Source organism: Saccopteryx leptura, chromosome 2, assembly GCF_036850995.1.
Source record: "Saccopteryx leptura isolate mSacLep1 chromosome 2, mSacLep1_pri_phased_curated, whole genome shotgun sequence".
NCBI lineage: Eukaryota > Metazoa > Chordata > Mammalia > Chiroptera > Emballonuridae > Saccopteryx > Saccopteryx leptura.
Window position 1 is genome coordinate 271,691,429 of NC_089504.1, and position 26,129 is coordinate 271,717,557.

General features: G+C 42.3%; 1 protein-coding gene across 1 annotated transcript; it reads left to right on the top strand.

Annotated features, from left to right (window-relative positions):
* Positions 1–5,140: 5,140 nt before the first annotated feature.
* On the top strand, positions 5,141–13,470 carry SLC30A1 (solute carrier family 30 member 1). The gene is made up of 2 exons (XM_066361809.1): positions 5,141–6,507; positions 8,761–13,470. The coding sequence occupies exons 1-2, from the start codon at positions 5,901–5,903 to the stop codon at positions 9,657–9,659; spliced, it is 1,506 nt and encodes a 501-aa protein (XP_066217906.1). The 5' UTR covers positions 5,141–5,900; the 3' UTR covers positions 9,660–13,470.
* The last annotated feature ends 12,659 nt before the right edge of the window (positions 13,471–26,129 follow it).

Consider the following 26,129-nt stretch of genomic DNA (forward strand, 5'->3'; position numbering starts at 1 on the left):
TCCTTATAGTAATTACAAATTAACAAAGAAAATCATAGAAAGAGAAACTTTTACAACCGAGATGAACAATAAGAATTTATAGTTGTTAGTGCACGTGAAGTCTGGGGCCTCAAACTAAGCTTGTTCTCCCCAAATCTGGGTTACTAAAAAATAAACATGTTGCTTATGCAGTTAGGGCCCCCAAAGGCCATGGGAGTAAATTTCATCATTTTGGGAGGTCTCAGTCCCTAATATGTAGAACCCAACTAACAAATGTCACTGGATCACGAGGGATGCAGAACGAATTTGAAAACTGAGAGCCCAGAATGTTATTGTGGCAGATTTCAAGGGTGGGTCCCAGTTTCATCCAATTAATTGCCACTCGTGTGAGATAATATCACAACAAAAGGGTGGTAGCCTGCTTGAAGAAAAAGGTGAGCTAATTAATAAGAAGGTGTCACAGTGTTTACTATGCTGTCTAGAAGAAAAGGGTCCTCATGAGAACCAGAGGATTCTCAGGTTTCAATATAGATAGGAATCCATGGGTGTTCAATAAGGATCTGTTGAATGAATGCATGAATGGCTAATCTTGAGACAGGGAATGGATAATCATTCATTCAACAAATATTTACTGAGCCAGGCTGGCTAGAGACACAATGGTGAGCAAAAGCACACACTGCCTTTGCCCACAGGGAGCTTAACATCAACTCAAATACTCCCATGGATAAATGTACATTGTATCATTGCTCTGTGCCATAAGAGACAAACAAGGGCAAGGAACCAGGAGAACTTGCACTAGAGCGGTTTAATCTGGTCAGAGGTTAGAGAAGACTTCCCTGAGGAAGTAGCCCTTGAGCTAAGAGCTGAAGAATGAGCAAGAACTAAGGTAGGGAAGATAGGTGGGAAGTGTGTCCCAGGCAGAGGGAACAGTATGTGCACAAGCCTTTTGGCAAGAGGGAGGATGTGGGTGCATGGTGGTCAGAAAGGCCAGTCCTGTTGGGTGGAGTGATGGGATGTGGCTGGAGACCATGCTGAGCTGTGTACACCTTGGTTCTTCTCAGAGTGCTGGGAGACCACTGAAAGATCACAGCTGTGGTGGGGGTGGTTGTGGAGGATGTGTATTTTGCAATGACCATATCTGGGTTTTTAAAAGATCACTTGGGCAGCAACATGGAGTACTGCTCAGGGGCAGGAGGGCAGAGGGTATGTGTGGAGACAGTCTGGGAGAGAGTAAATGCTCCCCTTCACAGAAGATCCAGCTCTGTGGGTCCAGTTCTCATCTCTCCCTGAAGCCTTGCTTAGGAGGGGCCCTGCCCACCCAGAGCGAGGCAGGCTCTGCGCAATGAGCTCTCTCCTCTAGACACAGAAAGTGAACAGGCTGGCGATCCCGCCAGCAAACCAGTCCATTTTGAATCCATGTGAATCAGTTCCTCCCAGGTGAAATGTAAAAATGCAGTTTCTGAACCTGCAAGTTGAAAACGCAGCCCAAATACAGGGGCCTGAAAGGCCCACCTGAAAGTATCACTGAGCAGCACGCCCTCCGTTCCCCACATCCTAACTCTGGTTAAAATGCCATTTCTTAGACCCCTTGCTGAAAAGATGAGGCCTAGAGAGACTACATAACTTGTCCAGTCACACGGTAACTTTTAAGGACCAGTTCCCTGAACTCTCTAAAATTTAGGTGTGTGACACTTTCAAAATGCTCTACTGGTCAGCATTTTATATACATATAATGGACAGAGTCATAGAAACATGCTTTAAAGTTAGATTTTATTTTTTACAACTTTGTACTTTAATTACAATCTCCAGCCCCTAGAATAGAAGGCCTAACGAATGGGCATTCGGTCTAAACCTAACAACCAACTACTTGAGCCTTCAACAATTTCTGCACCCAAGACATTCACAAACCCTGGTAATGAGTCTTTCTGTGTAGGTGTCAGTGTCTTTATTTCGAGATGACTTGGAGAACTCAAGTCCTGTTTTCAGTCTCTGAGAAAAATGAATTTTCCTTTGCTATTCACTCTCACCCACCATTCCTTAGCTCGGCTAACAAATAAAAAAAGCCCAGTGATTGTCCTGGGCCTCTCAGTATACATTCTGCACTCCGCACAGTTCCTGTTTCCCCTTTGCTTCCTTGTAGGGCTTCCTGCTCTGACCCTTTTACATGATTCCCCTTAGACCTCTGGGCCCTTTTGTGATGTTTCTGGGTTTTATTACTGCATTGTTACTTGTCTGTTCTTTGTTCTACTGCCTGTTCCCTCAGGAAGCAGCTAAAAATTCAAACCTTGGCCCTCATGTTGTTGCCAGAGATTTTAGTTCATATTTGTAATAATTATTCAGATACGTTCCAAAACAAAGATCTGAATTCCCCATCATTTCTGCTTTAAGATTGAACATTAAAAGTGATTTCTGTCAACCAAAAATGCAATCTGTTTTTCACATGGTTTTCTTCCTCTGTCTTTCCAAGATACAGCTTCATACACTCATAATTTTTGATAGCCAAGATTCAGAGGTGTAGTGTGTTCAGCAGCTTTTTTATGAGAATCCTCTCAAACCTACGATTTGGATTGCTGACCTGCCGGCTTGCTCCTGGAGCCTGGAAACTGCAGATTGGAGGAGCGTGGCGGAGAATGCTGGGAGAGGTCCTACTTACAGGGCTCTGAGATTGCAGTTTGTGTTCACCATTTGACTTTCTCTCAATTCGGCGGTTTCTTTCCAAACGGAGCATTATTCTCTCATCTTTAAAGTATGCCGAGTTTAGTCAGTTTGGACAGTGAGCAAATTATCAGGAGAATTCTCAAGAATTAGGAAGAAAAAGCCAAGCCCTTGCACTCAACCTGGGGCCACAATCTCCTGGAGTGCTGGTGAAGAACAGTATGATTTCCCTTCGTTTTAACCCACTCCTGTCTGTGTTAACACTATGCTAGGTACCAGCTGAAGAAGGACAAATTTGAAAGAAGCTACCCAAGTATTTTTTCTTCACAATGCTAGGGATAAGAAAAGTTTGACTACTATGAAATGTTTTGCTATTATGTAAATAATACTACTCTTTATGAAGTATGTGATTGTAACGTTTTACAACCTGGAAAATGTACCTCCCACCACCACCAGCATTCCCCCTGGTTATGAGAGAATAAAGAACATTGTCTGGGAAATGGCTTACAAGGAAAAAAAATAGCCTGCACAAAGTAGTTTCTTATAAGTGACTGTTGAGTTGAATTAAACCTAAGGGGCCTGGTTTTATATGGGCCTAACATCTCCCAATTCAGGCTTCTTAGTTATTGAAGGGATAGCTACTCTGTTTGTATCTCTGCCTTCTATATCTCCCTATTGGTTCCTCTTTGGACATTAAATCCTTACATTTGGAGAAATTTATTTATTTTTAATAAAGACACACAGCAGCTCCCAATAGGAGGCAAAATGGTCTTCCAACTGCCTCCTGGCCATTTCCTTAGGGTATTTTTACCCATAAGTTGACCCCCAATTTCTGTATAGGAGGTTTGAAAGGTTTAAGCTGTGTTTGCATATGTGTTCAGATAAACGGCAAATGTCCATACCAAAGGATAGAACATTATGGAAGTGCCCAAACCCATCCCCCCACTCCTTAGTACTGCCACCATCCAGACTTCATTTCAAATTCAGCACATTAAAAACGGGCTCAGTAAGGGTTATTGCCCCTTAAAATCAGCTCCTTCCCCCAACTTCCTCACTTGTTTAAAGCAATATCTTGTCAGGTTAAAAACAGTGCAACTATCTTTGTTAAATTCTCCTTCTTAGTGTTCACCCTCCCACTACCCAATTAATCATCAAATCCTATCTATACTGTCTTTATAATGTGTTGGAAACTCTCCTTCATTCTTTTCTATTCTGGCAAGACAGAAATAGGGGGTGAGGGTCCAGCTCTCTAGTCTGGGTGGTGAGATCAGAAACACCACGTACAAGTGGGGAAAAAAATCACAGAAATAGAAAAAAAACGCAAAATAACACAGCTTCAAACATGCCTGTATACCGATCCTGGGGTACTAGCAGTCCATTTGTCTTGTGAAATCTGAAGCAGTTGGGGAACCTTCCTTGGGTTCAGGGGCTGTGGTGAGGCCTGTGGTGGTCCGGCTCAGGCCACTGGGTTCCAGCCAACTCTCCTCCCACTTAGCATAGGAAGCCCTCATTTCCAGATTCACCAATCTCCACGCACAGCACGGCACATATATACATATATCTAATCCAAGCTAGAGTTGGCATATTTCATTACGAGTATTTCATGGTGATTGTTAAATTCTGTTTTTATATTTTACCTCCACCTGGACAGAAGCTCATTCTTCTGTATTCTTATGGCCCCTTCCCTTCCCCATAGCAACCAACACAGGGTTCCGCAGTATATAGTCTATAAATAAAATGTTTGTTAAATCACAGAGCCTTAGAAATCAGAAGGAATCTTAGGACTTCTTCTTGTCCAATCCTTTATTTTATAGACGAAGAAGCAAGTTTAGAGAGATTAGTTGACTTGCCCAAATTCACACAGCTGGATAGTGGGAAAGGGCCAGAATCCAGGTTTCTCCGCTTTGAAGTCCCTACCCTACGTTGTCCTTAGATAATCAGTGACAGAAATATCTGATTTTACACGAGGTCTCCTAAGGATGGTAATCATAGGGGTGATTTGCTTTACAGAAACATTTGCAAAGCTTCGGTCGCAGGACAAGTATTAACTTCTCAGCTCGGCGCTGGACAGGCACAAGTTACATGCGGCACTTGTTTATGAGTCTGTAGCCCAATCTAGGTTCTTTTGACAGGAGGGCGCACCCTAGGGCCGGTACACAGGGGGCTCCCTCCCGGCCCCTCCCTGGCTGCAGTCTGTCACACAGCAGCCGCGCGGCCCGCCCCACGTGGACTCGGCTCTCAGGATCAAAGTCTGTTTGGTAGCCGGCCCCTGCAGGTGTGCGGGGGGCTGCGAGGACCCGCAGCGCCAGAGCAGCAGCTCCGCCAAATACTGTGAACCCCGCCTGCCCCTCCCCCTCCTGCTGCACGCGGCCCGCGCCCCCAACCCTCCCCCACGACGCCCGCTGTTGCACCCGGCCGCGGCCCCCCAGCCCACGCCTGGAACCTAGAGGAGAAGGCCCCGCCCCCATCTGTTGGAGACACGACACCACCCCCTCCCGCCCCGCCGACACTCCACCCAATAGCGAGCGCGGATGGGCGGGATGCGGCGGCTGTCGTGAGGGGGTCCTGTCCAATGGGTAAGAGTGCCGGGCCCGGTGGGCGGGGCGTCAAAGCCTTGTCACACTCGGGTCCGTGTGAAAACGGGGGTTCCGAGTGCAAAGCAAAGTTTTTTTGTAAACCGTCTGCAAAGGCGGGGGGGCGAGGAAGGCGCCCCACACCGGGCCGAGTGCAGCTGCTGTGGCCGCCGCCTTTCTAGCTTCCCCCCGCGTCGGCTCCTCGATCCGAGCCACAGCGGAGGGAAGACCTGCGCCGAAAGCCTGCAGATGCTTGGAACCATCGCAGCGCGGAGCTGCTTGTCGCCGGTCCCCGCCGCCCGCCAGCTCTTGCTCTTGGTCGGGCTCTTGGTCCCCGGGCTCCAGGAACCCCTGCTCCCCAACGCCGCCGCCTCCGCCGCCCCGCTGCGGGTGTGGGGACCGCTGGGGCTGAGCCGGGCCTCCGCCTCGGCTCCGAGGACGGGCGCCTGAAGAGCTGCGCGCCGCTGGCCCGCCGGGGACGCCCCCAGGCGCAGGGGTTTGGCGGCTTGACCCGGGGCTCACCCTGTCCGGCTCCGGAGGCCCCTCGGCGGTGTCCCTAGTGGCCCGGCCCGGGTGGTGAGAGCCCCGCGCCGTCCTTCTCCTGTCGCCGGCTCGTAGACCGACCCTCAGAGCCTCGCAGCCACCGCCTCCCAAGTGTCCGGGCCGCGCTCGGCGGGCCCCTGAGCCGCAGCCATGGGGTGCTGGGGTCGGAACCGGGGCCGGCTCCTGTGCATGCTGATGCTGACCTTCATGTTCATGGTGGTGGAGGTGGTGGTGAGCCAGGTGACCTCGTCGCTGGCGATGCTCTCGGACTCCTTCCACATGCTGTCGGATGTGCTGGCGCTGGTGGTGGCGCTGGTGGCCGAGCGCTTCGCCCGGCGGACACACGCCACCCAGAAGAACACGTTCGGCTGGATCCGGGCCGAAGTGATGGGGGCCCTGGTGAACGCCATCTTCCTGACCGGCCTCTGCTTCGCCATCCTGCTGGAGGCCATCGAGCGCTTCATCGAGCCGCACGAGATGCAGCAGCCGCTGGTGGTCCTCGGGGTCGGCGTGGCGGGGCTGGTGGTCAACGTGCTGGGGCTCTGTCTCTTCCACCATCATAGCGGCTTGGGCAACAACTCCGGCCACGGCCACTCGCACGGGGGCCACGGCCCCCCGAAGGGGGTCCGCAGCAAGAGCAGCCGCCCCGGGGACAGCGACAGCACGAGCCCGGGCGACCAGAGACCTGACCAGGAGGAGACCAATACCCTGGTGGCCAATAGCAGCAACTCCAATGGGCTGAAACTGGACGGGACAGGTGAGGAGAGAAAGTTGCCGCCTCAGGTGGTTGGGTTTGGGGAGCCCAGACCCTAGCCGGGGCCCGGGGCAGGATGGCCCGCACGCCCCCTGGTGCCCGAGGCGGCCACCTTCGCGCCACCGCCTTCCCACTCCTTCCAGTCCCGCCCCGGCGGGGAAAGCGTGTGAATAGGACCCCTTTCAGCCCGGTGGTGGCCAGAGGGCGCGTGTTGGTCTGTGGGTGTACTCGGGGGTGTACTTGGGGACTGTGCTTCTGCGAGTGGGAAACGGGCAGGAGGTGACAGCCGTTGCCGTGCGCTACCGGACTTGCCTGTCTTACAGGCTATCTTTTCCAGGGACGGTCTGATGAGGGGTTTTAAAGGATCCAAAACGCTTCCTAATTCAGTTTCTTGGCCCGGTTGGAAAATGGAGAGAATCACCAATTTGTTCTTAGTTGTTGGCTGTTTGAAATCCAAATGGTTCATATGCCCTTTGAACATGTTTCTTGATATCAGAGCTATCTAGCCATTGACTTCCCTGAGCTCAAAAAGATCTATCAACAGCAGTGTATGTTTCAGTTAATTGTCAAAAAGCTAAACCTGGATCCTGAAAATGCTAGACTTGCGATCTGTCTAGGCATGTTTAACATTTTAGTTAAAAATTTTCAATCACACTAAAATAAAGAGTGATGGTAATTTATTTGTTCATCTTATATTTTTAATGGATGCTGTTCATTCTAAACGTAAATGCTCTTGAAAGAAATTTGGAACATAAATGTTAAAGAAAGGAGATAGAAAAAGGAGTCAATCAATACCCTTCCACCCAAGTTCAATGATGTTAAAAATTTGTATTTCCTTCCAATTTTTTTTCCATTTATATTTCATTACCTAGTTGTATGGTACTACCTAGACAATTTTCCCCTCAAAATGCAGGATATTATGTTAATGAAATTCAAGTTGTATATTGAAAAGCTTTAATAAATAATCGAATTTCCTCTCACTTTTACTCTGCAAGGTGTTATTCCAAAGAATATTAAGCTTCTCTGGTGTGTAAACTTCCTTTAACAGACCAGTACATTTGGTTTAAGTTGTAGGGTATGGGGAAAATAGAGGTTGGTAAAAATTTACAGTCAGCTTAGGATAAGGTCTGAGAAGCTATGTAACACATGGTGACTGTAGTTGATGGCACTATTATATAATTGATATTTGCTAAGAGAATAGAATTTAAATGTTCTCACCAAAAAAATATAAATAAATATGTGAGGTGATGGATGTGTTCATTAAATAGATGGGGAAGGGGTTCTTTCATAATGTATACAAATAAGTGACCATGGTGTACACTTTCAAAATGTTACAATTTTATATGTCGATTATATCTCAATAAAACAAAATTTTTAAATATTCTAAAAAAAAAAATAGGGTCGTTTGGTGCGGTTGCAGTGGATAGAGTGCTGACCTGGGATGCTGAGGTCCCAGGGTCGAAACTCCAAGGTTGCTGGCTTGAGGGTGGGATCATTGACATGATCCCATGGTTGCTGGCTTGAGCACCGGGTCACTGGCTGGGCTAGAGCACCCTTCTCTCCTCCTGCTGTCCCATTGTGACCCCCCCTCCCCCTCCACGGATGAGAAGCAATCGGTAAACAACCAAAGTGCTCCAGCTACACTAGTTGATGCTTCTCATCTCTCTCCCTTCCTGTCTCACAAAAAAAAAGGAATAGAGAGTAGATTATTAGGAGCAACTTTTACTGAGGTTACAATGATTGTTGATAACTTTATATTGATTTGTCAGTTTCTAAGTTCTTTCTACCAAGAAACTCTTACCTTTTATATTCACAATAAACATTTAAAAGTTAAAAACATCTTAAAGACAAAAAGTGGCTAGAGTTATATGTCAAATTAGTCCTTTGTATTAGACTTATCCATAGTTGCATTTAATTTGGGACATTAGCATTCAATTTTGTTTCTTTTTGGCGTATGCCAAAAAGTATTGCAGAGTGTTCCCAGGACCCCATCTCCACAGAAGATGGACTTTTTTTTAGAGAGGTAGGGTGGATAGAAGAATGAAGAAACTCATCTTAATGACTTAATTTAGCCCTGGCCATTATGTCCTGGCTTGGTCCCGGTATGTCAATTTATATTAAATTCCTTGAGCACATTTTAAAAATTGTTTTATGAAAAATTTTCATTTCCTTTTTTAAATGAACTTAGACAAGGATGTTGATATAAACATTTTAAGTGTTTAAGTGTATTTGATACAGAATTTGTATTACTTACAGATCCAGAGAAGTCCAGAAATGATGCAACGGAAGTACAAGTGAATGGGAATCTTATCAGAGAAGCTGACCATATTGAATTGGAAGATGAAGATAAGACCGCACAACTTAACATGCGTGGAGTTTTTCTGCATGTCTTTGGAGATGCTTTGGGTTCAGTGATTGTAGTAGTAAATGCCTTGGTCTTTTACTTTTCTTGGCGAGGTTGTCCTGAAGGGGAGTTCTGTGTGAACCCATGTATCCCTGACCCCTGCAAAGCATTGGTAGAAGTAGTTAATGCTAGTCATGCAGCAGTTTCTGAGGCTGGTCCTTGCTGGGTGCTATATTTAGATCCGACTCTTTGTGTTGTAATGGTTTGTATACTTCTTTACACAACTTTTCCATTACTTAAGGAATCTGCTCTTATTCTTCTACAAACTGTTCCTAAACAAATTGATATAAAAAATTTGATAAAAGAACTTCGAAATGTCGAAGGAGTTGAGGAAGTTCATGAATTACATGTTTGGCAACTTGCTGGAAGCAGAATCATTGCCACTGCTCACATAAAATGTGAAGATCCAACATCATACATGCAGGTGGCTAAAATCATTAAAGACGTTTTCCATAATCACGGAATTCACGCTACTACCATTCAGCCTGAATTTGCTAGTGTAGGCTCTAAATCAAGTGTAGTCCCATGTGAACTTGCCTGCAGAACTCAGTGTGCTTTGAAGCAATGTTGTGGGACTTTGCCACAAGCCCATTCTGGAAAGGATACAGAAAAGGCCCCAACAGTTAGCATTTCTTGTTTAGAACTTAGTGACAATCTAGAGAAGCCCAGGAGGACTAAAGTTGAAAACACGCCTGCTGTTGTGATAGCGATTAAAAAAATGCCAAACAAACAACCTGAATCATCTTTGTGAGTCTTGAAAAAGATGTGATATATGACTTTTGCTTTAAACTGCAAGAGGAAAAAGACTCCATTGAAATTCCAAGTTTGCCAAGTAGTGTAATTGAAGTCCTTGTCTGGTCATACCATTTAATTCTATTTTTGTAAGAACATAATGGGACTGCTGAACAGAGTTCTATATTACGACTTTGTGATTCTTAGTACAGAGTACAGCTATGCTGTAACAATTTTGGAAAGCCAGTTTTAACACTATGTTACATTTTTGTTTAAAGTTAAGTGTAAACCTTATATAACATAATGACATTTGATTTCCAGTTTTTCTATGGTGAAAAATTAGGGGGATAAATAAAATTGTTACTGGAATTTCTCTGCTTTTCTCTTCCCCCAATGTTATACTTTCTTTATTAGAATTACAATTGCTAGAACTTTAAAAGTCAAGAACTTTTGTTTCCTTTGATACTTTAGGTAATATTTACTTGCTCTTTACATAGCATAATGGCAGCATATTTTAAGAGTGACTCATGGAAAAGTTTCTTTTTTTCACATGGGGTATTTATAATACTAAAGATCAGTTATTATCCTGTATTCTATATTGCTGAGTATTATTCTAATAAACAGATAAAATTAACAAGTTGAACTATAGTTTACACAGAATAGGGCATATGGGGAGTAAGAGCAGGGAAGAAAGTTTACCAAATTAAATATTTAGGTTATTGTAAATTAATACTGAGACTACATTTCTAAATTATTCTGAGAATTTGAACATGCTTTCTTTTTTACCAAAGTAAGTCTAAAACATGGATGTGTTCACCAGCATTACTTTCTTTGAAAGAGGGGCATCAAAAACACTGAGCTGAAGGTTGACTTACAAAATATATACAGTAAATGTTCTTAAGGACATTACATTCAGTCTAATAATTACATGTTAAATACAAGCTTATTGGAATCTTTTAAATTGTGGGTGTTTAAAACAACTCTTCAGAGTTAAAGTCATTTCATAGTGACCAATCATGAGTGGATTCAGTTGCAGCTTTTCAAACAACCAGCAATGCTTGTGTTTTTGCCAAGAGCCAGTGACTTCAGAGAAGAAAGCAATCTGTTGGATATTAAATTCTTAAAAAGCAAAATAAGTTAAGGCAAAATTAATAATTAGGATTTTATAAATCATCCTGTCTTGATATTGCTCATATCTTCCAATAGTGACTTATTTTGTGAGAGGCCACAATACCGACACAGAAAATTGTTCTTGGCTATTTGATTGTTGCTATGGATTTCAAATCCATACACAAATGTTATTTAAGGGTATTTAAGTTATATTTTTCTTGATAGAGAGGGATTATGCTTTGTGAAGAAACTAGATTTTTGTCCTCAAAAGGATGAATATTAATATCAGTTATCATGTATAGCTCTATTTTTCTAGAAACAAGGTATCCTGACTACTTCAGTGACTTTTATAGCTGACTACTTTTGGAATGGCAGCCTTTTGGGATTTGAAATAATTCATTGTATAATGGGTCTTAAGATGAAAGTGCTGGCCTTTGACAGTTAACTTTTTAAAGGGATGCTCTTTTGTGGTAGGTGGTGTGGTTTTTTCTAGCATAAGCCTATTGCTGGCAATGGGCCTGTATAAGAACAGCCGATTTTTCCAATGAGAATGTGGTAATTTTAGGAACAGTTTGTAAGTTCACATTTACTATAATGGGCCAAAACCATAACCTGCCAATTTGCAATACATCTTGATATTTTAATACTCTTACCTGATATTGTGGAATTCAGTTCCTGAACTGGAAATTACTTTGCAAAAAAGATTTTTTAGACATGGAATTGGTGAATTTTATTATATGGGTGAATAAGAGAGAAAGCTTCAAACTGTACTGTATCATGTACATTCCTGAATTAACAGTTTAAACCACAAAACATTAAGATCTCAAAACTGTTATAGAAACATTTCAGTAATTATACAATAGGATAACTGGTAAAAACACATTACATTCAGTGAGGTTTTCTTTACAAATGTTCTATTGAGTCTTTTATTTAAATGTTGGATAATGTTTAAGACATCAACCAAATGAGGATTTTTAAAATGGTATAAGCTTGGGACAAGAGCTACTTTTTTTTTTCAAAAGTGCTTTGAAGGTAACAGCATTCAGATTTCAGTTATTTCACTTTTCATAATTTTTAAGCAGCTTATATGTAACAAAGTGGTACCATGGGAGGAATCTCTTTTTTTCAAAGGATTTTGTCATAATAGCAAGAACAGTGGGCACTGCCTCACCTGTTGAGTTTTAGCAGAGACTTATTTATTTCTTTCCAATGCACTTTCTAACCCATTTTTAGCTATATTAGCATTATCTTTTAAAAATGCTTTTATATTTAAATATTGTGGGATTTAAGTGTCTTTTCCAAAATAGCTTATTCCTTCCTGAAAGAAAACCAGGGAAATACCCTGAATTACCAGGAGACTTAAACCCAATATTTAAATATGCTGTTTTATAACACTGCATCAGTTTTAGGGGGCACATCTCTCCTGCTGGCTCTTTTATATTTGAGCAAGATCAGTGTATTTAGAATGTGTGTTTAGCAACTTGTCTGTTGTCTCAGTGAGAAGGAGGTGTGGCAGGTGCCTGAATTAAAACCAACCTAGAAATTTTTCCAAGGCAAATGCAGCCTTATTGATGAGAGATTTAATTCTCCATTGTCGTCTTATAGGTTATAGCATTGTTTAATAGTTTTGTTTTTTCTTTGAAGGGCATATGCATTGTAAAAGTAGGGACTAGAACTTACAAAAAAATGGTCACAAAGAAAATGGTCAAAAAACTTTGCTATATGTATTTTAACATTTTAGAAAACAATGTTTGACTGACTAAGGTATATAATTTGAATAAGAAAAATTTCCATCCAGAGCACCTTTGGAAAATGTTAACATTTTGTATCTTGTTAACATCCTCATTTAATTTTGAACTTTTGAAAATTTTGAGGGAAAAGGCCCAAGGAATCTGATGTGAAGTATTTAGTAGGCTAACAGGTATTGAGTTGAAGATTTTTACTGTTTCTAAGCAGATGTCATTTGAATGATATAATGTCATTTACCTGCTGTCTTAAGGTGTTCACATACATAAATATGGGGGATAATTCTACATATAGAAATATTTATTTTAAGAGAGTTTCAGTTAAGTCATAAAACAGTGTTAAAACTCTTGGGAAGGTGGAGGGGTTTTTTGTTTGTTGTTTTTTAAGTTGAAACTGTCAAATACAGTGTTTGACCATCTGAAATGGAAATTGTCATAGCACTATTGTGATGTAGCTCTACCAATACTGTGTGGCAGGCTATTGTGTTTTACTAACAAGCTCTGAAATATTAAGCAGTCATCTTCACTGGCACAAGAGCTTTTCATATGTCATTCAGTTTAAACTTTTAAACCAAAAACTTTACGGTCCAGTGTCTGGTAAAAAGATGCTGAAGGGAATGTAACATAAAATTCATATGTGGTTCTATATTAAAAAATACACAAATTGCCATGTTATTATGGTTCTGCCTTGAAACAGCACAATGAAGTGTATCAGTGTGTTCTGTGATTCTTCATGAACTTTCCATGTTGTGGTGTTTTGTGTCTGCTAGCCTGTTCTTTGGGCCAGATGTGGCACAGTTAAATGCAACTATCATCTCATTAAATGCAGATGCACATAAAATGTCTTTAGTGCTGCAACATTTTACCTAACCTTTTGTATGTTTTATGACTGTGCATTGTTTTCCAAAGCTGTTCCTACCTCACCATGAGGCTTTATGGATTGTTATGTATTATAAATGTCTTTTATGAGACAGACTACTGTGTTTCTTCTCATTTATTAAAAGTTAAGTAGAAAAATAAATTAATTTTTAAATATATTTTTGAATATTTTGTGCATATGGCCTCCCCTCCTGTGCCAGGCTGGGTAATGTAGAAGAGAGTTGGACTTTAGATATTGGGAAATCTCAGCTTAAGGGAAGCATTGCTAATGTGCAGAATGACTAGGTTACAGGACAGTGATGTGGAGGAAAACAAATGTGGGTAAAAATTCTAATGGGAATTAAAAGTATAATAGTGCAAAGGCTCACCAACAAGAAATACTCAAAGGCTGTGAAATATTTTTATAAACATTAAGCTTATAAATTAATATAGCTATAGGTTAATCTTTTCGTACTTGCTATTGTTTATTTGTAAGCGTAGTTATAAGGAATATTAAATATTTCACATGTATATAAACACCTGGAACTATCAACACAAAAGTACATTAGTTAGATTCTGTGAGTTCAGGACTATTATAAATAGAGTTTCATGAAAAGAATTACAAAAATCTTGTCCTTCTGCCTGGGAAATAAACAGTTGAAAAATCGATTGACAATAAATGGCAGTAGATAATAGAATTGAAAAATGAAGTAGATATTCCAAAGAAGGGATAAAAATCTTTGGATAGGATGTCTGTAGGTTAAAGTGGAAAAGGGTAGGGGTCCAGAAGTACGGGGGCATGGAATAGTATAGATGGTTGAGGGTCAAGAGGTGGGAGAGGGAAAGAGTTAACAGCTGGTTTTCATTTGGTTTTACTACAGGAATGGTGGAAGCCATCAATAATTTTTGAGGGTAACGTGAGAAAGTGGAGAAAGCACTGTATAGGATGGAGGGATGTATTTGGAATGGGAAGTAGATGAAGTAAGACGGGACAAGTCAGTTCACTAGGTATTCAGTGCTAAGAGCCGGAACTGGTTCTCAAATACACGTGCCCACCCTATGGACTCGTTCCTGTTGATTCCACACATTGTGCTTTCATACTTTAATTTCTGAAATCAGAATGCACAGATACAATCAGTGGTATAATTGCTGTTGGTCAACTTCTTATCTGCATATATTTTTACTAGTAAAGGTTCAGAAAAAATTCCTCAGTCGATAGGTCTTTCAAGTATTGGCTAGTGTGGATAAGAGCTGTTGCTTTTGAGTTAGAAAATACTCTTAAGAAGTTCAGCAAGAGAGCTAGGATGTAGCCAGCCAGTAGCTTGTTTTCCTATTACTTTGAACCATCAACAACCTGCTTCATAAGTAAATTTAAAATGAAGAGTTCTTTTTAATTTTCATCCAATGAGCAGCAATAGGGAGACAAAAGAAATAAGGAAAAGAAATTTTAAAGAATTCTATATTTATTTAAAAATAAATCAGAGTAGTCACCAGATGAAAAATTAGAACATTCTTACCTAAGACTTGATGCTTTTAGTATATATGTAGGGCCCGTCTTGGTTTTAATCCAGCCTTGTGGACAAGTGCTGGTCTTTGCAGACTAGTAATATTTTCACACAAGCTAAAATATAGTATTGTTTAAAGTATTAACTGCTTCTGCTAGAGCATAAAAACTGGCTTAAATATCGTTTTGTGCTGAAAACAACTAGTCTTTGGGGGAGTGAGGAGCCGAGGGGGTTGAATTAAATGCGGGTGAGGAGACAGGACCAGCTGCTCTTCAGGAGGGGTGCTATAGGCATATGGGTGAGACACTTTCTCATACTATAGTACAGACATGTCCTGTGCATGCAGTCTAGCAAACCTGGTCTCCTTCCACACAAATGCCTGAAGCTCTCTCCTCCCCCACCCATCAGCAAGACACCCCAACTGTTTCAAATGTCCCCTAGGGAGGCAGTCAGTCCCTATGGGAAATCATAAAAGGCTAACCCAGGAGGTACTCCTCTGATCTCTCCCCTGTGATCCAAATGCTACAACTAGTCTCTTTTTACGTAGATTGGTAACAGATCCTTAGTGTTTCATCCTTAAGTGCAGGCACCATGCTCCCATGCCTGCACCGTCAGATAGAAAGTCTGGGTCTGACCTGTGGTGGCACAGTGGATAAAGAGTCAACCTGGAATGCTGAGGTTGTCAGTTCAAAACCCAGGGCTTGCCTGGTCAAGGCACATATGGAAGTTGATGCTTCCTGCTCCTCCCCCCTTCTCTCTGTCTCTCTCTCCTCTCTTTCTAAAAATGAACAAATAAAAAAAAAATCTAAAAAAAAAAGTCTGAATGCTTGATTTCTGCAACTTATGACTGTAATAGGACCAGCTTAGGCACGAGATCCTCTGATAGGTTAAGGACGTTGTTCTGCACAGGCAAGCAGTACAAATAGGGCCGTCTGAATGGGTCGTAAACCCTTAACTCTTTTGAAGTATAATGTAAAATGGGTTCCTGGTGATATAAAAGGGACTCAAAACCAGTGTCTTTTTAAAAAATACATATTTGAATATTCAAATAGAAATTTAGAAAGATTGACCCTAATTTTTCTTTCTAATGGTAAAAATGTCAATGACAATATTGGGCAAAATTTATCATCAGGACTTTTCATAGCCTGGAACAAGAGTGACCATCTGTGACACCTGCCCTCGGCTTTTGCATCAAGTTTTAATTCCCTGGGAAGGTGACTGTGATGAGGCAGTATTTGTTGATAAAGCCAATTAGGTCTTGAGTTTCTATGTATTATTGAAAACCAGTGAACTAAAAAATTAGATATCATTTTATGGTAGAATAATGATCCCCCCCCCAAAAAAAGATGTTCATGTCCTAACCCCCAGAACCTGTAAATATGTTGCTTTCCATGGAAACTTTGCAAGCATAGTTAAGGTTCTTGAGATGGGGGGGGTTATCTTGGATAATCTAGATGGGTTTAATATAATCCTAAAGTCCGTTAGGACCCAGAATTTTATGTACACAAATGTACTGTACATCTGGTGTGATGGTTAGTGTGTGGGTTTTGGAGACAGGAAGATGAGGATTGGAGCCCTGTGACCTGTCCACTTCCTGTCTTTATCACCCTGGTCACACCAGTCTCTTCATAGGATTGTTGTGAAGAATCATGCAGTTACAGTCTTTGCCATGGGGCCTGGTATTAAATAAATGCTCAGTAAAATGTTATTGGTCCTCACTATAATCCCAGGAGGCCAATATTCTCCTTTGACCGACCACAGAATGAGGCTTAGATTAAGCATTAATCTAGATTATTTATCTAGATTGATTATAAACTAGATTAAGCTTAGATTCACATCCAGGCCTCCAAAGCTCTTGACTTGTCCCTTAATGCCACACTGAAACCTGGTGGGGTTTTCCAGAACCTCCTTGTTCTTCTCTGAAGCAGCAATTGATTTATTCATTCGATAAATATTTGAGTGCCTATTATGTGGTGATATTTAGATATAAAGGCCAGAAAAGCCTGAATGAATGAAAAAGAGATTATTTGAGTAGAGAGTTCAGGGGTGAGGAAACAAGCCACTAAGTTTTGGGGGCAAGAGTTTTCCAGGGTAGAGGTCCCTGGGGAGAAAACCGCCCAGCTCTTGGAAGACAAAAATGAATGTCACTCCAGGAAGGACTGAGTTTTATCAACAAAACAATAAGCCAACTTACTGAATGAAAGATATTTGCAAATGATGTTTGGTAAGGGCTTAATATTCAAAATATATAAAGAACTCATACAACTCCATATCAAAAAAACAATCCGATTTAAAAATGAGCAAAGGACCTGACAGACAATTTTCTAAAGACGACATACAGGCCTAACTAAGTGGCACAGTAGATAGACTGTTAGCCTGGGACACAGAGGATCTAGGTTGAAACCCTGAGGTCACTGGCTTTAGCATGGTCTCATCCGGCTTGAGCACAGGGTTGCTGGCTTGAGTGTGGGATCATAGACATGATCCCATAGTTGCTGGCTTGAGCCCAAAGGTCACTGGCTTGAAGCCCAAGGTCGCTGGCTTCAGCCCAAGGTCACTGGCTTGAGCAAGGGGCTGGCTTGTCAGGAGCGCCCGGTCAAGGCACATATAAGAAAGCAATCAGTGAACAACTAAGGTGCTGCAACTATGAGTTGATGCTTCTCATCTCTCTCCCTTCCTGTCCATCTGTCCTTGTCTGTCCTCTCTCTCTCTCACTAAAAAAAAAAAAAAAAAAAAAAAAGACACATAGATGGCCAACAGGTATTTGAAAAGATGCTCGACATTACTAATCATCAGGGAAATGCAAATCAAAATCACAGTGCCGTATTACCTCACAACTGTCCAAATGACTATTATCAAAAGCACAACAAATAGCAAGTGTTGGTGAGGATGTGGTAAAGAGGGAGCTCTCTGCACTGCTGGTGGGAGTGTAAATTGGTGCAGCCACTGTGGGAAACAGTATCGAGGATCCCCGTTAAAAATAGAACTACTGTAAGACCCAGCAATTCTCCTTCTGGGTATCTCTCTGAAGAAAGAGAAAGACAAATACCATATGATTTCACTCGTATGTGAAATTTAAAAACAAAACAAAAACAAATAAAACAGAAACAGACTCACAGGCACAGTGAACAAACTGATGGTTGCCAGAGGGGCGGGTGGGGATGGGGCAGGGGTGAAAGGTGAATGGGAATAAGAGGTACAAACTTCAGTTTTGTTTTGTTTTAAAAAAGTCATGGGCTGGTGATGTACAACGCGGAGAAAATAGTCAGTATTATCATAACAACTTTATGTGGTGAACGATGGTTACTAGACTTACTGTGATCATTGCTTCATAAGGAATAAAAATATTGAGTCATTTTGTTGTACACCTGAAACTAATATACTACTGCATGTCAACTATACTTAAATTTTTTTAAAAAGAGCAAAAGAGAGACAAAGAGAGAACCAACTTTTTTTCTACAAAGCATGTTTTTCTAATGTTTGTACTTCCTTCTAATCAGTCGCCAGCCTTTGGTTGGGTCACTCAAGTCCGGAGTTGAAGCAACACTGCTGGGTAGGGCTGGCTTAATAGTGTTCTGATTTGTTGCATAATAGCTACAACTGCCTTGGTGACTCAGCAGGGTTCTATGCATGAAAGTCAACCCAGTGGCTGACATGCTCCAGCCCTAAGGCCTCCCAGTTTCTGGGATCCGCCACAAGGTGAAGGAAAGGGTCATTTCTCTGAGCCTTATCTTGATGTCTGGACTCCTGGAGGTTTGAGTAAATGCTTTACCCCAGAAGTAGAGATTTCCCAGCCTGATTTTGTCTTCCTGGAAAATAGAGAGCCTGATAAATGCAATGGGCGAAAACATGGACTTTGCAACTGGAGAATTGGTTCAACTGCACGCTCTGGCATTTATGAGCTATGTAACTTTGAGCAAATTATTGACATGCAAAATGAGGACAGTAGTATTTCTGTCCTATAAGACTGAGTTCACGTGTGGTGATGCAGGGAACATGCCCAGCACAGTGTTAGCTCATAGTAGAAGCTCAACAGATGGTCGCTATGATTATCATTATTTTTAAAACTTTATTTATTGATTGGTTTTAGAGAAAGAGGAAGGGAGAGAGAGAGAGAGAAAGTGATCAATCGTTCTACCCATTCACACATTAACTGGTTGATTCCTGAATGTGCCTTGACCTGGGATTGAACCTGCAACTCTGGTGCATTGGGATGGTGCTCCAACCAACTAAGCTACCTGGCCAGGACCTACTAGGATTATTTTTACTCTCTTGAGCACTTCCATGCTAGCAGAACAGTCATCCCACTGCTCTGTCTCATTCTTAATTCTTATCCAAATATTGATAAAACTGATCCCTGTACATTCAGAATCGCAACTGAAATGGGCTGCATGATTTCCATATGCAAAGTAAACATGCATTGGAGGAACACAGCTGGGGGCGGGGATGGAGCCATATGAGATAAACTAGTTAAATTCAATAAACTTATGGCTACCTGTCTTCACCTTATAGAGAAGGGGTTGGGTGTCTTTCCCCTTGCACCTTGGAATGTGCTGGTGTTGTGCAATTCCTTAAACTCATCATCTGCTGATGGAGTCTGGTGAATGGGAAACCTGTTTTGAATGTGGCAAGAGAGAGCACTATTTCAAGCAAACCTGCATTGTGTATATTTTAAGAATGTAGATTCACTATCTCCTAATGGTTTCGGTTGCTAATCCAGATTTCTCCTTTTTTGACATGAGTATTTTTGTGTTTGCAGAATTATTTTCTCTGTATCAGATATTTCTGTGGCTATCCGTGGAGTCATAGATTCAAAGGCTTTTCACTAGAGTTTTGCTTTCCTAATATACATGGGATGTGTAGGGGGTGGAGGGAAGGTCACTGGCCAGGGATTAAATTTTCTTAGGGAAAAGCCACTTGGGGCAATGGAGGTCACTGAGTGAGTGTTAGTCATAAGCAATTGAAGGCGTACAGACAAGAAGAATCTGCATTTGAGCTGCCTTCCCCTCTGCCTAAGGCATCTCTGGTCAAAAGCAATCTACCCAGTCCTGATCTGTGGTGGTGCAGTGGATAAAGCATTAACCTGGAATGTTGAGGTCACAGGTTTGAAACCCAAGCAGGCTTCCCCGTCAAGGCAGACACAATTGCGAGTTGATGTTTCCTGCTCCTCCCTCCCACACCTCCGCCCCCGCTTTCTATCTCTCTCCCCTCCCTAAAAATCAATAAATAAAATCTTTTTTAAAAAAAAGAGATAAAAAAGAAGAAAAAGAAAGCAATTTACTCAGCGTTGGGGCTTTAATAAATAAACTAATTTTTAATTACACAATTTATACCCAGCTACATTTCAGGAAATAATTGTAATAATACTAATAAAGCTCAAGAAAGTTTCCTTTTATTTGTTGTCTAGTTTTTAAAAAATAATGGATTTTGCCTGACCAGGTGGTAATGCAGTGGCTGGAGCATCGGCCTTGGACACTGAGGACCTAGGTTCAAACCCCAAGGTCACTGGAATGAGCGCTGAGATCATCTGGTTTGAGCATGGGCTCACCAGCTTGAGCGAGGGGCTGTAGGCTTGAGCATGGGGTCATATACATGACCACATGGTTGCTGGCTTGAGCTCAAGGTCTCTGGCTTGAGCAAGGGGTCACTGGCTTGGCTGGAGCACCCCTGTCAAGGCATGTATGAGAAGCAATCAATGAACAACTAAGGTGCCACAACTATGAGTTGATGCTTCTCATCTCTCTTCCTTCCTGTCTGTCTGTCTGTCTCTCTCTCGCTAAAGAAACAAACAAACAAATAAATAATGGATTTTGAATGTATCAAAAATCTTTTATTTTTATTGTTATGGTCATGTTTTGTCTTTTAATCACCGTCCCCCTATGATTCTCAATTTGTTGTATACCATTCAAGATCTTTTCCTATGTGTATATATAGATATACATATACATATACATGTATTAATATCTATATATATATGTAGGCATGTAAACTTATATATGTATATATTAAATGAATATGGGTATCATTAATATCAGTATTCAAACCATATACATATGTATAAATATAAAAATATACAGTGATACCTTGGTTTTTGTCGATAATCCATCGGAAAACAATCGGCAAAATCCGAAACCAATGAAAAGCAAGGCAATTATTTCCATATGAATCAATGTAAACTAAATTAATTTGCTCCAGACACTCCAAAATATATACCAAAAACACTTTTTTAAATTTTTTTTACAGAGACAGAGAGAGGGATAGATAGGGACAGACAGACAGGAACGAAGAGAGATGAGAAGCATCAATCATTAGTTTTTCGTTGCAACACCTTAGTTGTTCATTGAATGCTTTCTCATATGTGCCTTGACTGTGGGGCTACAGCAGACCGAGTAACCCCTTGCTCGAGCCAGTGACCTTGGGTCCAAGCTGGTGAGCTTTGCTCAAACCAGATGAGCCCGCACTCAAACTGGCGACTTCGGGGTCTCAAACCTGGGTCCTCCACATCCCAGTTCGATGCTCTATCCACTACACTACAGCCTGGTCAGGTCCAAAAACACATTTTATAGAGAATAAATTTAGTGTTTAATACTAAAAACAATAATAAATTAATATAAAATAAAAATAAAAGACTAGGCCCTGGCCGGTTGGCTCAGCGGTAGAGCGTCGGCCTAGCGTGCGGAGGACCCGGGTTCGATTCCCGGCCAGGGCACACAGGAGAAGCGCCCATTTGCTTCTCCACCCCTCCGCCGCGCTTTCCTCTCTGTCTCTCTCTTCCCCTCCCGCAGCCAAGGCTCCATTGGAGCAAAGATGGCCCGGGCGCTGGGGATGGCTCCTTGGCCTCTGCCCCAGGCGCTAGAGTGGCTCTGGTCGCAACATGGCGACCCCCAGGATGGGCAGAGCATCGCCCCTTGGTGGCAGAGCGTCGCCCTTGGTGGGCGTGCCGGGTGGATCCCGGTCGGGCGCATGCGGGAGTCTGTCTGACTGTCTCTCCCTGTTTCCAGCTTCAGAAAAATGAAAAAAAAAAAAAAAAAAAAAAAAAAAAAAAAATAAATAAAAGACTAATGTAAAGAATAAATGAACATTTAACATGGCATTTACCTTTCTGAAGGCTCTTCTTGGTGTATGGAAGATGGCGAGGAAGGGAGAGGAAGGTACTGTATACCCAGTAATCACTTACATGTAATTGTAGTATTAGCACTTACAATCAATAAAAAAAGCGCAAGAGCACTGGAAAGCAATGGAATTGTTTGACTAGACACGCGGGATGATGCTCACCAAATGAGAAACAATGCCACACTGAGCAGGAGAACGTGTGGGTCACCCTTTGTTTTCACAAAATTAGAAGCGAGGTCACGTGGGCACACTAACGAAATCCGAGGCAACCACCGAAAACCGAGACAAATCTTTTGCAGAAAAATCGACGAAAACCGAAACTGATGATAACTGAAAGTCAACGAAAATCGAGTTATTGCTGTACAATTAATACCTATATATAACTAATACCTACATTGATTTATGCAGGATTTTTTATGGAAGGTGCTTCTCAATTGAATCATTTTACAACTTGCCCTTTTACTCAATAATGTGTAGTTCACAGAGCTCTGTTTTTTCATTTATAACTGATGGGTAGTGTTCCTCGGTGATTGTATTTGGTTAGGCTTTTTCTGCTGGATATTGAGGGTGGTCCAGCTTCTCCCTCTTGAAGACGCTGCAATGAACATCTTTAGCCATGTTTCCTTGTGCATGTGGGCCTGCCTTTTTAGGAGGTTGATTTTAAGAAGTGTCATGGGGTTTGTGCAATTTAAATTTAAAAGATACTGCCAAATTGCCCTTCAAAGTGCCAATTTAAATTCCTACCAATACTGCCTGAGAGTACTTGAAAACTTTTCATATCATTAAACTAAGAGTTTTTTGTCAAATGTTTGTGGTACTTTAATTTTGTTTTAGTTTGCATATATCTGAATAGCAGTAAAGTTGGGTATCTTTTCATGTCTTTATTGGCCACAGCTATTTCTTCTTCCATAAATTTCTTATTGAAATTCTTTCCACAGCTTTCTCATTTAGGTTGGTTATCTCTTCTTTATGAATTTGTAAGAGTTTTAAAGATATATTCTTGATACTCATTTGTTGCTCCTAAGCTGTTGCTTTTTGTTTAACTCTGTTTATGGTGCCTTTTTATACCGAGAGGACAAGCCACAGGACACAGTGCAAAAAGACAGCCATTTGCAGGCCAAGGAGAGGAGCCTCAGGGGAAATTAAACCAAATTTAATACATTAAATTTTTCAATCTGTGAGCCTGGGATTTTGTGTCATCTATGTTGATATTACCAAAGTGATTACCAAATTTATCAAAGGTTTTGTTCTAAAAATCTTTGTTTATTTTTGCTCACTTGTTTTCATAGTAAGCATTTTTATACACCTAACTATAGAGACAACACAAATAGACATACAAATAGACATACATATGTACATATGTGCATACATATACTTATGTAAGTGTACACACACAGACACACATATACACATATATAATTCAGCTTACTACTTCTTGAAACTCACTTATTCTTCATAGTTTCACTTTCCCTCTTATTGGAATACATCTTTAGCTCAGAGAGGTCTAAGTTGGCTGGACAAGGAATTCTAGATTTTATTATTTCTATTATTTCCTCTTAACATCTTATTTAATCTTTGCAAAATTCCTTAAAGTAATCCTCATTGTATAGATGTAGCTACTGAGTCTTGGGGAAGCTAAGTAGCCGCACAGTGAACACAAGGCCAGCTGAGATTCTAACCCAACTCCTGCTTGCTCCATGCTGAGATACTGAGGCCCCTTCCGAAGTACCAGGCTAACACAGAAAGCTGACAGAAGGCACTCGACTGTTAGCTTCCTTTTGTCCTGTCTTCCTTGTCTTCCCTTTTCCAAAAGTGGACAGAAATTTTTCTCCTTATGAGTGAATCTATCAGCCAGTGAGTCAAGTTCTATTTAGATTTTCATGAGTAGGAACTGGGAAAAGAAGAACTTCTCTCTGATCAGGAGATAGTGGAAATGTTGGGTGGGTGTTGGGAACGTGGGAAGAAAGACCACTGAGCTAGGAGACAGAAGGGCTCGAGAGGGCTCTGTCTGAATTACTGGTTCTCTCGTCTGGCCTGTCATCTCTCAGGGGGACTCTGTTCTGTCTGGGCTCCTCTGTCACCAGTAGCCCTGAACGTGTCCCCAGTAGCCTGACCTGGGATTGGCCAGAAACCTGTGATTTGTGACAGAGAAAGCCTGGCTGCCCCTGACTCGGCCTGGCACTCTCCACGAGGCCCTGCAGCCTTGTAAATTGGTGTGTGCCCAGCCAGGCCACTAGAGCAGGCCCTGGAAGGTCAGCTAGGCGGGAATTGTGCAACCCAGCACGTGAGAAGGTAGGAAAGAATCCCGAACCCCTGAGCGCCTGGGGATGGAACATTCCGCCTTACTAGCTGGGACTTCCCTCCCCCTTCCTTGGCAAAGCTAAATAAATGATTAGGTGCATTTAGGCAGCAGAGTCAAAATTAATTTTGCGTCCCTCTGCAATGAAAGTCCAGCTGAGTTGGGAAGGGAGGGGCCCTTAAAAGGTATTTCCACCTTGGCTTGACTTATTAGGTTAGTAGAAATGGACTTTTTGTTCTTCTTAGTAGGTTATTAAAACCCTCCAGGAATGTGCAGATGGCAAATTTAGTTTGAGGAGTCCAGTAGGCCAAGGAGACTGAATAATAGTCTAGTTGTTCGGATAGCTGGAGTGTTGGTAAGAGGGAGGTTTGGACTGAGGGCTGCCCAGGGCCAAGTATCATGGCTCTTGGTGGCTCCATCCTGACAGTGTCTGTGGACAGCATCTGTTCACCACTCAACCCAAAAGCCTTCCTGTGCCTAGGCGGCTCCTCACCCACTGTCTGTGGGACTGAGGTGCTCAGCTGCTCTGTTGCACTTGGACTTGATCTCCACTGAAATCCCTTCAGGTGAGGAGTGCAGGAGGAAAAGGAGAGGTGAGCCTGGGTGACAGGGAGGCATGTTCTGTTCCGATGCTCCCTAGAGCAGCAAGCCTCAGCAGGGTGAAGTTGGGAGGGAGGAAACAGCACGGTGACCTGTTACTAGAAAGGGTTTCACTGAGCAGCTGACTCAGAAGCACAGGGCTGGTTACCCATAATTACAGCCCCACGTGGTACTGAGTATTGTCCAAATGCAGAACCCTCCTTGGTGCTAGAGCCCCCAGACCCTTCAGAGTGGGAGAGGACTTTGTAGAAAACAAATCCTCATACCTCCCCACACTCAACCCACAATAGCAAGAATCACCTTTCTAGAAGAGTTGTCCTCTCTCTGGGGACCGGGGAGCTTTTCCAGACACAACCACGGCCATGTCAGCCCTCCCGCAGATCTTTAGCAAGACCTACAAGCCTGCCGATCTGGCTGCTGCTCACCTCTCAACCTCATCTAACACTCCTGATCTCTACAACCAGTCATTAAATTAATGCAACACATAGACTGAATGCCTACCACATGCTGGGCATTGGTCTAGGCATTGAGGATACTCCTGTGAATCAAATCAGGTTCTTGCCCTCATGGCATCTATATTCTAGAAGAGGAACGCGGTAAAATGTACAGCAAGTCAGTGGGCGATACGTGTTAAGGAGAAAAACAAAATGGGTAAGGGAGAAGGAGATCCTGTTTTATAAGGATAATTAAGGAAAGCCTCGCTGATAATATGCCATTTGAGCAAATGCCTAAAAAAAAAGAGAAAAGCAAGTCGGACGTCTGGGGAAGGACATGACACAGAGAGAGACCAGCACGTGCTAAGGTCCTGAATGCTTTCTGCGCTCAAGACTCACAAGGAGGTCAGCGTGGCTGAAACAGAGCAGAGGACAGAAGACTGGATAAACAAAGTACCAGGGTGTTTGGACTTGGGCTTTCATTCTGAGTGAGATAAAAGGCACAGAGCTGAGAAATGACACGATCTGATTTACGTTTTAAGTGGATTCTCTGGCTGCTTTGTAGAGAACAGAATGAAGGAGGACAGGGGCGGGATCGGGGAGACTGGTTAGAAAACTCTTGTAATGATCCAGGAGAGGGGTGATGGAGGCTTGGACACAGTCCCAGTGGTGGAGGTGATGAATGATGGCCGGATTCCAAATGCACTTGGCAGAGTTGGCAAGATTGTATGACAGGTTGGATGTGGGTAGGAGAGAACCCGAGGAGTCAGAGACGACTTCAAGCTTTTCGGCCAAACAGCTGGAAGGCTGGATTGGCCACTTACA

Excerpts from the sequence above, each read along its gene's own strand:
- SLC30A1 (XM_066361809.1), top strand. The coding sequence starts at position 5,901 with ATGGGGTGCTGGGGTCGGAACCGGGGCCGGCTCCTGTGCATGCTGATG. Across the intron at positions 6,508-8,760 it reads GCTGAAACTGGACGGGACAG|ATCCAGAGAAGTCCAGAAAT; the intron begins GTGAGGAGAGAA and ends TATTACTTACAG.